This window comes from Pseudophryne corroboree, chromosome 5 (assembly GCF_028390025.1).
Source record: "Pseudophryne corroboree isolate aPseCor3 chromosome 5, aPseCor3.hap2, whole genome shotgun sequence".
Lineage (NCBI taxonomy): Eukaryota > Metazoa > Chordata > Amphibia > Anura > Myobatrachidae > Pseudophryne > Pseudophryne corroboree.
Window position 1 is genome coordinate 377,484,734 of NC_086448.1, and position 14,276 is coordinate 377,499,009.

Sequence of the window (14,276 nt, forward strand, 5' to 3'; positions counted from 1 at the left end):
AACCTCCGGCAGAGGTTCAAACCAATCCGATTGGAGGAAATGTAACACCACGTTAAGATCCCAGGGCGCCGTAGGTGGCACAGAGGGAGGCTGGATATGCAGAACCCCTTTCAGAAAAGTCTGAACCTCAGGGAGCGAAGCCAGCTGTTTCTGGAAGAAAATGGATAGGGCCGGAATCTGGACCAGTACGGATCCCAAACTCGGGCCCATATCCACACCTGCTTGCAGGAAGAGGAGAAACCGTCCCAGTTGAAACTCCACAGTAGAAAACTTCTTGGACTCACGCCAAGATACATATTTTTTCCAAATACGATGGTAATGTGTAGACGTTACTCCTTTCCTAGCCTGTATCAGGGTGGGAATAATCTTGTTCAGAATGCCCTTCCGAGCTAATTTCTGGCGTTCAACCTCCATGCCGTCAAACGTAGCCACGGTAAGTCCTCCCGAAGAGGAAGAGGCCTTTGGCTCTTCTAGCAGTAGATCCAGAAGATCTGCTTACCAAGCCCTTCTTGGCCAGTCCAGAGCAATGAGGATCGCCTGAACACTTGTTCTCCTTTATGAGTTTTAGAACTCTTGGAATGAGTGGAAGTGGAGGAAACACGTACACCCACGGAGTCTCTAGGACGTCCACCGCCATGGCTTGCGGGTCCCTCGACCTGGAACAATCCCGCTGAAGCTTCTTGTTGAGACGTGAGGCCATCATGTCTATTTGAAGTACACCCCAAAGATCTGTTACCTCCGTGACCACCTCCGGATGGAGTCCCCACTCTCCTGGATGGAGATAGTGTCTGTTGAGGAAGTCCGCTTCCCAGTTGCCTACTCCTGCAATGAAGATTGCTGATAGCGCCAACGCGTGTTTTTCTGCCCAGAGGATGATTGTTACCTCTGATATTGCAGCTCTGCTCTTCGTTCCGCCCTGTCGGTTTATGTAAGCCACAGTCATAACATTGTCCGACTTTTGAATATCCAAATTGGTCTGACCGAACCATCCGGTTTCGGTACCACGAAAAGCTTTGAATAATAACCCTTGTTTTGCATATGAGGTGGAACTGAGACAGTGACCTGTGATTTTTCCCAATTTTAGGATGGCGTCCTGTAGGAGAGCCCTGTTTGTCAGCAACGCTGGCCAGACTGATTTGAAGAATCGGTGAGGCGGGAGTTCTTGAAACTCCAGTCTGTACCCCTGGGACACAATATCCTGTACCCAGGGATCCCGGCCAGATGACCCCCAGACGTGGCTGAAACCAGCCTGTCCTCCAGGCTTTGAGGTCCACCGTCATGCTGAGGATTTTAAGGAACCAGAAGCATGTCTCTGGTCCTTGGAGCCTGTGGGTGCAGGCTTTTTGTATGTTGCCCGACCACCTCTAAAGAAAGTGGTAGAAGGCTTGGGCTTTTTTTTTTTTTGTCTTAGCGGTCCGAAAGGACTGCTGCACAGCCGAAGAAACGGTTTCTTCATAGAAGAAGTAGCAGAGGGAAGGAAAGGTGACTTACCCGCGGTTGCCGTGGAAATCCACGCATTCAACGCTTCCCCAAATAGAGCTTGACCTGTGTGTAGGGTAGGTTCTCCACACTTTTCTCCTGGATCCCGCATCTGCAGACCATTGGCGTAGCAAGAGTCCCCTGCGAGCTGATACCAACATGAAGGATATCCGTGCAGTCAGCGTAGCCAGGTCCTTCATGGATTCCACCATGAACTCCGCAGAATCCTGTATGGGACATCAGGGGGTCAATCCTCGGATTGGACCGACTCACGGGGCCCGTCAGGGTCTCATAAGCGTCCCTTAACACAAGACACTACTACCGACACGGATTCTGATTCCAGTGTCGACTACGGCAAAGTAAAATTGCACCCTAGGGTGACTAAAACCATTCAGTGTATGATTGTGGCAATAAGGGATGTGTTGCATATTGAGGATGAACCCTCGGTCCCCGACACAAGGGTACACATGTTTAAGGGAAAGAAACAGGTTATTAATTTTCCCGCATCTCATGGATTAAATGATTTCTTTGGAAAAGCTTGGGAGACTCCGGAAAAGAGACCGCAGATCCCCAAAAGAATTTATATGGCATACCCCTTCCCTAAGCAGGACAGGGAGATTTGGGAATCATCCCCCACTGTGGACAAGGCCCTGACGCGCTTGTCCAAGAAAGTGGCGCTACCGTCTCCTGACACAGCGGCCCTTAAGGACCCTGCAGATCGCAGGCAAGAAACTACCTTAAAGTGTATTTATTCTCATACGGGTGCTGTACTAAGACCAACAATTGCGTCGGCATGGGTGTGTAGCGCAATTGCAGCTTGGACAGATGAGCTGACAGATCAATTTGATAATATGGATAAGGATACTATATTCTTAACTCTAGCCCATATAAAAGACGCAGTCTTATTTATGAGGGATGCTCAAAGGGACATTGGATTGCGAACTTCTAGGGCCAATGCCATGTCTATCTCAGTGAGAAGATCCTTATGGACTCGCCAATGGACGGGTGATGCGGATTCCAAAAAACATATGGAAGTACTACCCTATAAGGGTGATGTATTGTTTGGGGATGGGCTGACGGACCTGGTTTCCACAGCTACAGCAGGTACATAAAAATTTTTACCATATATTCCCCAACAGCAAAAGAAAGTAACACCCTATCAGATGCAGTCCTTTCGGTCGCACAAGTCCAGAAGAGGTCGGGGATCCTCTTTCCTCGCCAGAGGTAAGGGCAGAGGCAAAAGAGCACCTGCTTCGGCAGATGCCCAGGAACAAAAGTCCTCCCCGGCTGCTCGAAAACTCACAGCATGACGCTGGGGCTCCCCTGAGGGAGTCCGCACCGGTGGGGGGCACGTCTTCGACTTTTCAGTCAGGCCTGGGTCAGTTCAGATTTGAATCCCTGGGTGTTGGAAATAGTTTCCCAGGGTTACAAATTGGAATTCGAGGAGGTGCCCCCGCGCCGATTTTTCAAATCGGCCCTACCAGCTTCCACATCGGAAAGGGATATAGTGTTTGCTGCAATTCAAACGCTGTGTATACAGCAAGTGATAATCAAGGTTCCCCTGCACCAGAATTTACAACGGCCTTCGACAAGCGGAGAGTCTTCTTCGAAACCTACCGGTTCTGATTCAATCAGACAATGTCACAGCAGTGGCTCATGTGAACCGCCAAGGCAGGACAAGAAGCAGAGTCGCGATGGCGGAAGCCACAAGGATTCTTCGCTGGGCGGAAAATCATGTAAGCGTTCTGTCGGCTGTCTTCATTCCGGAAGTGGACAACTGGGAAGCAGACTTCCTCAGCAGACACGATCTCCATCCAGGAGAGTGGGGTCTTCATCAAGAAGTCTTTGCAGACATAACACATCTTTGGGGAACTCCTCAAATAGACATGATGGCATCACGCCTCAACAAAAAGCTTCGGAGGTATTGTGCCAGGTCTCGGGACCCTCAGGCAGTGGCAGTAGATGCTCTGATAACACCGTGGCTGTTCAAATCAGTCTACATGTTTCCTCCTCTTCCTCTCATCACAAAAGTGTTGAGGATCATAAGGCAAAGAAATGTACAGACAATACTCGTTGTCCCAGACTGGCCTCAAAGGGCCTGGTAATCAGATCTACAAGAGATGCTCACAGGAGATCCCTGGCCTCTTCCTCTGAGGGAAGACCTGTTGCAACAGGGGCCCTGTGTATTTCAAGACTTACCGCGGTTACGTTTGACGGCATGGCGGTTGAACGCCGAATCCTAGCGAAAAAGGGGATTCTGGAAGAGGTCATCCCTACTTTAATAAAGGCTAGGAAGGAGGTGACTGTTAAGCATTCTCACCGTATCTGGCGAAAGTATGTGTCTTGGTGTGAGACCAAGAATGCACCTACGGAAGATTTTCATCTGGGTCGTTTTCTCCACTTCCTACAGACAGGAGTGGATATGGGCCTGAAATTAGGCTCTGTTAAGGTACAGATTTCGGCCCTCTCGATTTTCTTTCAGAAGGAATTGGCTTCTCTTCCAGAAGTCCAGACGTTTGTAAAGGGAGTGCTGCATATCCAGCCCCCTTTTGTGGCACCATGGAACCTGAACGTGGTGTTGCAGTTCCTAAAATCACACTGGTTTGAACCGCTTAACAAGGTTGAGTTGAAATTTCTTACCTGGAAGGTGGTCATGCTGTTGGCCTTGGCATCAGCAAGGCGAGTGTCTGAATTGGCGGCTTTGTCACACAAGAGCCCCTACTTGATTTTTCATGTGGATCGAGCTGAATTGAGGAGACGTCCACAATTTTTGCCTAAAGTGGTTTCTTCATTCCATATGAATCAACCTATTGTGGTGCCTGTGGCTACAAGTGACCTGGAGGATTCCAGATCCCTGGATGTAGTCAGGGCCTTAAAGATTTATGTAGCCAGAACGGCTAAAATTAGGAAAACAGAGGCTCTGTTTGTCCTGTATGCTGCTAATGAGATTGGCGCACCTGCTTCGAAGCAGACTATTGCTCGCTGGATCTGTAATACGATTCAGCAGGCTCATTCTACGGTTGGATTGCCGGTACGAAATTCGGTTAAAGCCCATTCCACTAGGAAGGTGGGCTCTTCTTGGGCGGCTGCCCGAGGCGTCTCGGCATTACAGCTTTGCCGAGCGGCGACTTGGTCGGGGTCAAACACTTTTGCTAAATTCTACAAGTTTGATACCCTGGCTGATGAGGACCTAGCGTTTGCTCAGTCGGTGCTGCAGAGTCATACGCACTCTCCCGCCCGATTGGATGCTTTGGTATAAACCCCATGGTCCTTACGGAGTCCCCAGCATCCTCTAGGACGTAAGAGAAAATAAGATTTTAAACCTACCGGTAAATCTATTTCTCCTAGTCCGTAGAGGATGCTGGGCGCCCGTCCCAGTGCGGAAACTCTGCAAGACTTGTATATAGTTGTTGCTTACATAAGGGTTATGTTACAGTTGGAATAGGTCTTGGACCGTTACTGTTGTTTGTTCATACTGTTAACTGGTTATGTATGTTCCAGGTAACATGGTATGATTGGTGTGGGCTGGTATGAATCTTGCCCTTGGATTGCTAAATCCTGCCTTGTATTGTCCATCTCCTCTGGGCACAGTTCTCTAACTGAGGTCTGGAGGAGGGGCATAGAGGGAGGAGCCAGTGCACACCCATAGTAAAAGTTCTTTTTAGGTGCCCTATCTCCTGCGGAGCCCGTCTATACCCCATGGTCCTTACTGAGTCCCCAGCATCCTCTACGGACTAGGAGAAATAGATTTACCGGTAGGTTTAAAATCTTATTTTATCTATTGCATCCAAATCCCCTAGTAATGTGCTTGACCACTTTACTATGGCTTTTTAGAAATCCATGCACAGGCAATAGTGGGCCTTAATGCCACTCCTGAAGCAGTGTATATGGATTTGAGCGTAGTGTCAATCTTACGATCAGCCGGTTAACGCGGTAGAACCAGGCACAGGTAAAACCGCCCTTTTAGACAGTCTGGAGATAGACGTGTTAACAATTGGTGGGCTTTCCCATTTTTTTTTTTTATCTTCCTCAGGGAAGGGAAAAGCAACCGGAACCCTTTTTGAGAACTGGAATTTTTTCTTCAGGTTTTCCCAGGATCTTTCAAATATAGCGTCTAATTCTTTAGATGCTGGAAAGGTTAGCGGGGCTTTCTTATTATCAGTGACCTGTTCAGGTGTAGTGTCATAAATGTTTAACACCTCTCTAATGGCCTCAGTCATGAGCTGTTCCCCCTTTGCAAGGGATGCTGTTCCCCTCAGCATGTCCCCATCACTTTCTAAAGTATTAGAATCTGTATCCGTGCCTTCTTGCATAATCTGGGCAAGTGCACGTTTCCGTGGGAACATGCTAGGGGGTTTTGCAGGAATAGGGACAGAGCCTGACCAAACTGCCATAGACTTCTTTAACACCTGAGTTTCAGTCTCAGTACCAGCTTCAACAATAGGGATCTGAGACAAAGCATTACAATCTTGTGTACATGGAATGGATCCCTGCTGAGAGGAAATCTCTTCTGCAGCATATGACACAGAGTCCTAGACCTGGCTATGTGGGATAGTAAACACCCACAAACACACACAGGAAAATGTCAGACAAGGTTTCCCTCCCAAGCATGCCACAGAGAGACACAGTGATTGGAGTCAACCCACACGCAGCGCTTTTTAAGGTAAAACTAATGAAACTACCAGCGCTGTCTGTGTACCTTAATAGACTACACAGACTTTACACAGCTTCCCCCTCCCTTCTACAACCCCCTGGTACCGTACAAGATAGCTGGAGTTGACTTGGAGGGACAGCTCTCCCTGTCAGCGCTTCTGCAGGCAGGAAGATGGCGCTGAACACTGCTGGGTCCGTCCTGAGGAGAAGCTCCGCCTCCTTACATGGCGCTGTCTTCCCGCTCCTCTTAAGATTATACTGGACTCAGGAATTGTGCTGGCAGCGATCCTGGGACCCTGACAGGCTTAGAGGTCAGTGTAGGGTGTAGGCGCTGGCTCAGGACGCCCCTCTCAGCGCCGCACTGTGTACCGCTGAGCCCCGTAGCGCAGTTAGTACTGCGCTCCATACCCTGTTGCCACCATCTTCACACCGGCTCCCCGCTTGCTAGGGGGGCCGGTGACTAACTCACCACTGATCTTCTGGCTCTGTAAAGGGGGTGGCGGCATGCTGCTGGGGTGAGCGATCCCCTGTGTTGGTGAACGTTCGATCCCCTCAGGAGCTCAGTGTCCTGTCAGCGGAGATAGTGGCTCAGACCCAGCAGGGCGGACACTACTCCCCCCCCCCCCCCCCCCCCCCCTTAGTCCCACGAAGCAGGGAGACTGTTGCCAGCAGCCTCCCTGTAAACTAATAAACTCTAAAAAAAACTTTTAGCAGAGAAACTCTGTAGCGCTCCCCTAGCTGTGACTGGCTCCTCTGGGCACATTTTCTAAACTGTCTGGTAGGAGGGGCATAGAGGGAGGAGCCAGCCCACACTCTCAAACTCTTAAAGTGCCAGTGGCTACTAGTGGACCTGTCTATACCCCGTGGTACTAATGTGGACCCTAGCATCATCTAGGACGTAAGAGAAAAGTGCAAAAGGCTTACAGTACAAAGCACTGCAGAACATAGGATACAAGCTACAGTATATAGCCACTGTTGTACATGCAATTATAATACCCAAAAAAGCACTGACTATTCAACCTAGGGCAGTACGTATGGTGTAATGGTTAGCATTACTGCCTCAGCACTGAGATCATGGGTTCGATTCCCACCATGGCTCTAACTGTGTGGCGTTTGTATATTCTCCCCGTACTTGCGTGGGCTTCCTCCGGGTACTCCGGTTTCTTCCCACAATCCAAAAATATACTGGTAGGTTAATTGGATCCCAACAAAATTAACCCTAGTGTGAATGTGTGTGTGTGTGTGTGTGTGTACATGTGGTAGGGAATATAGATTGTAAGCTCCACTGGGGCAGGGACTGATGTGAATGGGCAATTATTCTCTGTAAAGCGCTGCGGAATATGTGTGCGCTATATAAATAACTGGTAATAAATAAACAATAAATCTAGAGATTCAGTGCTATTAATGACAATGGAAAGGAGATGATGGTATAAGTAAGGGTAGCAAAAGCACATGAGGGAAGACTGCTTTATTCATGAGAGCTTACAGTTAAAAGTAGACAGGGTTGACGCAGAGGGGAGAGAGACAGTGAGTGTGGAGAGGTGAGTTAGCAGTATACAGATGTGTCCTTATACATCTTTGCTGTAGTCACACCAAACAGTACCACTCAGCATGCCAGGTCGTGTGAGTACCTCCTAGTGCCAGTCTGTTTGTTACTTTTTTGATGGAAATGTGTCATAGTTGCAATGCAATGGACTAGCATGCACGAGTAGTGTGCTGATTAAATGTTATATGACACTTGTATATCTGTGTGTGACTGAGTCTCTGAATATGTATACAAAGTGCTATAATGATATACGGATGGTGTAATGGTTAGCATTACTGCCTCACAACACTGAGGTCATGGGTTCGATTTCCACCATGGCACTAAGTGTGTGGAGTTTGTGTATTCTCTACGTACTTGCGTTGTTTTCCTCCGGGTACTCCGGTTTCCTTCCACATTCCAAAAATATACTGGTAGGTTAATTGGCTCCCAACAAAATTAACCCTTGAGTGAATGTGTGTGTGGGAATATAGAATGTAAGCTCCACTGGGACAGGGACTGATGTGATTGGCCAAATATTTTCTGTAAAGCGCTGTGGAATATGTGTGCGCTATATAAAAAACTGGTTTATAATGTTATGTCTGTGCCACAATGTTCATGCACCTTCTCTCAAAGTAACCAATAGTAATTCTCAATAAGGTCCTACACACAGTTCACACTCTTAGATAGCCAAAGAGTAGTAGCTGATTGTATCAATATAACCATTAGTTTTGGTTATGTATAAATAACAGAAGCTCAATAATAATAGAATAAAAACAGCAAAACATAATAAAAAGTGATGTAGGGGAGGGACTTAATAGAACTACTAGATAGGAATATTTGGCCTAATTCATGTTTGGATGGAATTGGACAGCCTAGCAGCGATAGACTCCCTCCTGTGTGCATTTGCGAGAGCAGAGTGTTGTGTCTCAGGAGACAGCCACGGATCACTATCTCAACCATCAGTTATAGGCAGCAGTCAGCCTGTTGTGAATTTCTGATTATTTCTAAATAAACATTTCAAATGCCAGCGTTAATATATGCTGCGGACGCAAGGCGCATCTTATTACCATATACGACAAAAGTGCGCTGTACGTCGCAAACACTACATCCCTTAGGAGAAAGCAAGTACACGCACACATTGTCACCTGAGGTCCAACGCTCAGAGATATATATATTTGATATTAAAAGCGTATGCATACAATATAACACGTACTATATATGGTTGCAGTGTTACAATTACACAAGAAGCAGTTGTACTTACATAAGGATCAATTACAGCCAGCATACTTCACCCTGTCCCTCAATGCACAGTCCGCTCCATCTTTGAATCTGCACCAACAGCAACGAAAAAACAACAGAACTTCTTGGGTGAGGGAAAATACCTAGATACTGTGTATTGGGGGAAGTACATGTCTGGGACTGAGTCTTCTGTTATTGGCCCAGGGGATTTTGGCCCAGGGGAGGGAGATCTCTCATTCATGATGTGTTATTGGTCAGTTCATATGCAAGCAACGTCCAGCCTTGAAGATGCCATCATAGGGATTAGCCATGCTGTCTTTCAGGAAGTTCTTTGTTCACTTTAGAATTGTGGCTTCATATTCCTATGTTTAATCGTAACTAATTGTTGCAATATGCTACAATCTACCCATTGCTATCAAATTAACACACTCATTCCCCCTGATCATTTTGACACCAAGCATGACATATTCATCTTGTTCCGTGCCAATAATACATATATATCTGATGATATAACTCTCTCATTTAAATACATTATAATTTCTAGTGCTTGACGTGTTTAATTTATGTGTTGTATGAAATGTGTTGAATATATCTATGTGGCTTGTCTGTGCGAATGCGTATGCTACCGTATATTGCTGTGCACGCTGCGTGTATGCGCATGCACAGCGACACATCTGTTTGGAGTTTGTATTTGGTGTGTATGTAATATTTTTGACTTCGACACTGTGTAAGCAGAAGCTTTCTCAGGCTGGCCGTCAGATCCTGACATCCAGGTCCAGGAAGTCTGCATTCAACGGCGTAGACCCTGGACACTTCACGCTTTCATAATGGGAAGAAACGCCCCCTGTTTTGAAGATTGGTGCCGTCCCCCAAACGCTGCAGCAGGTCAATCGTGCTGGGTATGACGGGGCTGCGAGCGATATCACAAAGCCTGTTAAGCACATTAGCAGAACAGGTCTTATGCCTGCCCAGTTCTGACATCATCTATGTTCCTTTTCCATACTCTTCTTGCTGCACTGATGTGTTGTGGTTGTGGGGGTGCAGTTAAAATACCGGCTGTCGGGATCCCGGTGATCAGGAGACAGGCGCTGAACTCCCGACTGCCGGTGAAATGCAAACACCCAGATTCCTGGGGTTATTCCCATTCGGTTGGTGGGTCTACGCCGAGTCACCAGGCCCAAAGTGTGGCGAGCGCGGTGTGCCCACGAGCGGAATCGATGCCGAAATACCACGGGTAGGATGCCGCTGTTTGTATACTGACAGCGGCATTCCATCTGCCGGTAATACATATGTATTCTATCTTGTGTGTTAGTAATGATTTGGCCAGTGGTACAACTACGTATGTAACATATGGTTTAGTCTTGGCGAATGTATTGCTCACACAGTCTATAGAGGGAGAGTGGGCTTTCCTTAGCTACTATAAAAATTTCCATCTTATTCTCCAATTTACTCCACAATAAGCTGTAATTACATTTGTCTGTATTTTCAGAACCATCATTCTCTTGTTTGTAGTCTTTCGTAACTGTTGTTTCTTTTCCCAACAGGCATTTAATACATTTATTGATGATATCTTTGCCTTTATTATTACCATGCCAACATCACACAGACTGGCATGTTTTAGAGATGATGTGGTCTTTCTAGTTTATTTGTATCAAAGATGGTAAGTTCCCCTGAATTAGTTTTCAAGTCTAAACAGAAATAACAAAGAAATATGAACTATGTACTTCAAGATGTAAGAGTTCCCTTTACGTCAAATAAAATTAGCATATCTCTACCTACATACTGTAATATATTTTCTAAAAAAAAAAAAAAACGTGAAATTTTAAGACTTTTATAACATTTTTTTTAAGGAATTTTTAAATTGGTCCATTGCCATGTCCATTCTATCTAGTTATCAACAAATGTGGTGGTGTTTTTCTCTTCTTTTTTCCTTTTTATTATTTTTTAAATAAAAGGATATGTTTTTCTGTGTCTGTATGTACATTTATTTATTTTTTTGCTTTACAGTAGTTACTGACAACTGTGTACGTGATATGATTTTTTAACATATATCACGTACAATTTATAACATGTACATATTATTACTTGTACTGGCTGATTCAATTAGCAGAGTTTACCCCGCATGTTAAGACCCAGAGGTGCACTTTTGCTTGCAGCTTCAGTAGCAAAAAAAGGTATCCTTTGGTGTTTAACATGCGCGAAAATGCATTGATTCTGCATTTATGTGGAATCAGTGGGTTAGTGCACATTAACAAAGAGTTTACCTCACGGGGAGAAGGCAGTTATATTGAATATATTGAAACCCAGAGCTTTTCCACGCGCCACTAATTGGATTCCCCCCATGGACTGACGCCTTTTTCTCCTATATTGTCCAGGGAAAGAATAATGGGCTGATATGTGGGGGAAGCACTAATTGTATGTAATTTTATGCAGTTTAGATGGCTATTGAATGCCGTGCATTATTTTTACTTATATATATATATATATATATATATATATAGTGTATCTTCTCATTTGTACTAAGTAGGAGCATAACACAAAAATAAGAAATATAATAAACTTCTGTATTCATGTTACTCAGTATCATTAAAATCGTTTCCGTGGTGCTGTCCCGAACTCCATACTATCCATTAATGTTCTGTGTTCTCCCCAATAGGCTTTATCCTGTGGATAAAACTAGAGTGAATGAATATGGTGAATCCTATGAAGAGAAACCAAAGCGGAAGCCACATATAAACTAGACTTCATTCATATGGACTTCCTTATATCTCTTACTTGAAAGATACGGAGTGCAATGAAGAAACTAGTGAAATTATCAATGAGTATTTTTGAATGCAGCGGCTAACATTTCCAGACGCTATACCGTCTACATTGCCAAAATAATACAATGTGTTTCCTTTTAAACATGTTTCCCACAGCATTCTTCTGTTTTGTTTTACAACATCTTTTATTTCATATGGCCAGATTGAAGTTCTTACAAGAAAATGGTAAAACTGGTAATGTTGCTTACGACGACTGCCTTTTGTGCAGAGACTACTGTGCATTCCTCAGAGTTTGAGACTTTGGTGTACCGAAGCTCTTGTTGACTGTATATAATAGATAACTCTCCATTCCATACCACTATCCTAACCTAGCATATAAAGTCACCAACATTCCGTTTCACTTATTTACATGAGATATGCAAGGTACTTGCATATTCAAAATCTTAAAGAAACATTACCTAGGAAAAAAAGGGAACATGCGAAACCCAAGCTTGAAATATCATGGCATTTGATATTGCACTTTGCATCATTGTTGGAATTACTTGCACTCTTTTATTAAGTTTTTCCATGCATGTTTTGACTGAGGCAGCATGTTTTTGGGTCATTAGGATATATGCATTTCTCCCTGGATAAAAGAAGTCCGTATTTTGATGACCAACATAAAAGGTTAATAATTGTCCAATAGGAAAAAATATAGGCCCTCATTCCGAGTTGTTCGCTCGGTATTTTTCATCGCATCGCAATGAAAATCCGCTTAGTACGCATGCGCAATGTTCGCACTGCGACTGCGCCAAGTAACTTTGCTATGTAGAAAGTATTTTTACTCACGGCTTTTTCATCGCTCCGGCGAACGTAATGTGATTGACAGGAAATGGGTGTTACTGGGCGGAAACACGGCGTTTCAGGGGCGTGTGGCTGAAAACGCTACCGTTTCCGGAAAAAACGCAGGAGTGGCTGGAGAAACGGTGGGAGTGCCTGGGCGAACGCTGGGTGTGTTTGTGACGTCAACCAGGAACGACAAGCACTGAACTGATCGCACAGGCAGAGTAAGTCTGGAGCTACTCTGAAACTGCTAAGTAGTTAGTAATCGCAATATTGCGAATACATCGGTCGCAATTTTAAGAAGCTAAGATTCACTCCCAGTAGGCGGCGGCTTAGCGTGTGTAACTCTGCTAAATTCGCCTTGCGACCGATCAACTCGGAATGAGGGCCATAATGTGTTCTTTTAACTTAAAAAGTAGCAGTCTGGGTCCTTTTTTTGTGTATCTTTTGTACCTAGCTCAAAATAAGGAATGTGAAATGACAATATTTTAACCTTTACAATGTGTATCAACTACTATGCTTCTGTGCCAATAGAATATCCAATTTTTTCCACCTAATTTCAAGCACAGGCAGCTGTAACAGTACAGTCATGTGTTCCCAAGTCTAATTATACCACAATGAAACTATTGGTACTATTAAAAAAAAAATAATAATAATACTATAGATATCTTCCCTCGTGTCAGCTGAAATTATTTTGTTTGGTTTTTAATGTTTTCATAAATTGAATTCCTATTGAGCCTCAATATAAATGATATGCTTGAATGTGTATGTTTTATATAAAGTCTGCAATTTTGTCCATTCATTCTGACTCTTAACTTTTATTTGTATTTATTATTTATTCTTTTTTTACTTATGCTAAGATATTGTAGGGCAATTAAACTTTTTATATTAAAAAAAAGTGTATTATGTACTTGGTACACAAATAAGATAATATTCCTTTATATAGCTAAGCTGTTTTTACAACACCAATATTTAAATGCATTTTGTCCTCGCAATCTATCCATATCAAATTGATGGGTAACTGTCCCCTTCCATAACCAGACTCTTTGCTATTTTACATTTTTTTCCCATCACGACAGCATTGTCCTGCAATCACACAAGTTGACAGATCACTGAGTAGGGTCAGTCTCATAAGAAGGATTTCGATTAGCCACAGGCTTTTAGCGCATGGATTAAGAGTTTGGAGGTACTCTGTCATGTCCTGGAGCTAATTGAATCCCCCCACAATCTCCTAAAACACTGTTTGCTTCTCTCAACATTCTGATGAGCTTATTGACTAGATGATGCTCTACATCAGGACTGGCCAACCTGTGGCTCTCCAGCTGTTGTAAAACTACAAGTCCCATCATGCTTTGCCACAATTTTGCTATTGGGGAATGCTAAAACTGTGGCACGGCATGCTGGGATGTGTAGTTTCACAACATCTGGAGAGCCACAGGTTGGCCAGGCCTGCTCTACATGATTCCACTTCAAAACTGGGGACCCACGGGTGAGCTAGAGATGAATATTGACAGTATGTAGGCGCAATGATCCTAGTCAAGTAAGCCTCAAGGAGTATATAGGAAATCATGCTCTGTCACCAAGTAAGCGTAGTATTATAAAGTATAGTACAATAAACAACAAACTAAGTTTCTCTGACGTCCTAGTGGATGCTGGGAACTCCGTAAGGACCATGGGGAATAGACGGGCTCCGCAGGAGACTGGGCACTCTAAGAAAGAATTAGGACTACTGGTGTGCACTGGCTCCTCCCTCTATGCCCCTCCTCCAGACCTCAGTTAGAATCTGTGCCCGGCTC

The 14,276-nt window shown here is 44.6% G+C and overlaps 1 protein-coding gene across 3 annotated transcripts in view; it reads left to right on the forward strand.

Annotated features, from left to right (window-relative positions):
- Positions 1–13,282, forward strand: part of CLPTM1L (CLPTM1 like) — a 269,603-nt gene extending 256,321 nt beyond the window's left edge. For all 3 annotated transcript variants that reach the window (XM_063922687.1, XM_063922689.1, XM_063922688.1), the window contains exons 17-18: positions 10,441–10,556; positions 11,553–13,282. In XM_063922687.1, the coding sequence (XP_063778757.1) occupies positions 10,441–10,556; positions 11,553–11,637 (201 nt within the window). In that variant the 3' untranslated portion in view covers positions 11,638–13,282. The remainder of the gene's footprint in view (positions 1–10,440; positions 10,557–11,552) is intronic.
- The last annotated feature ends 994 nt before the right edge of the window (positions 13,283–14,276 follow it).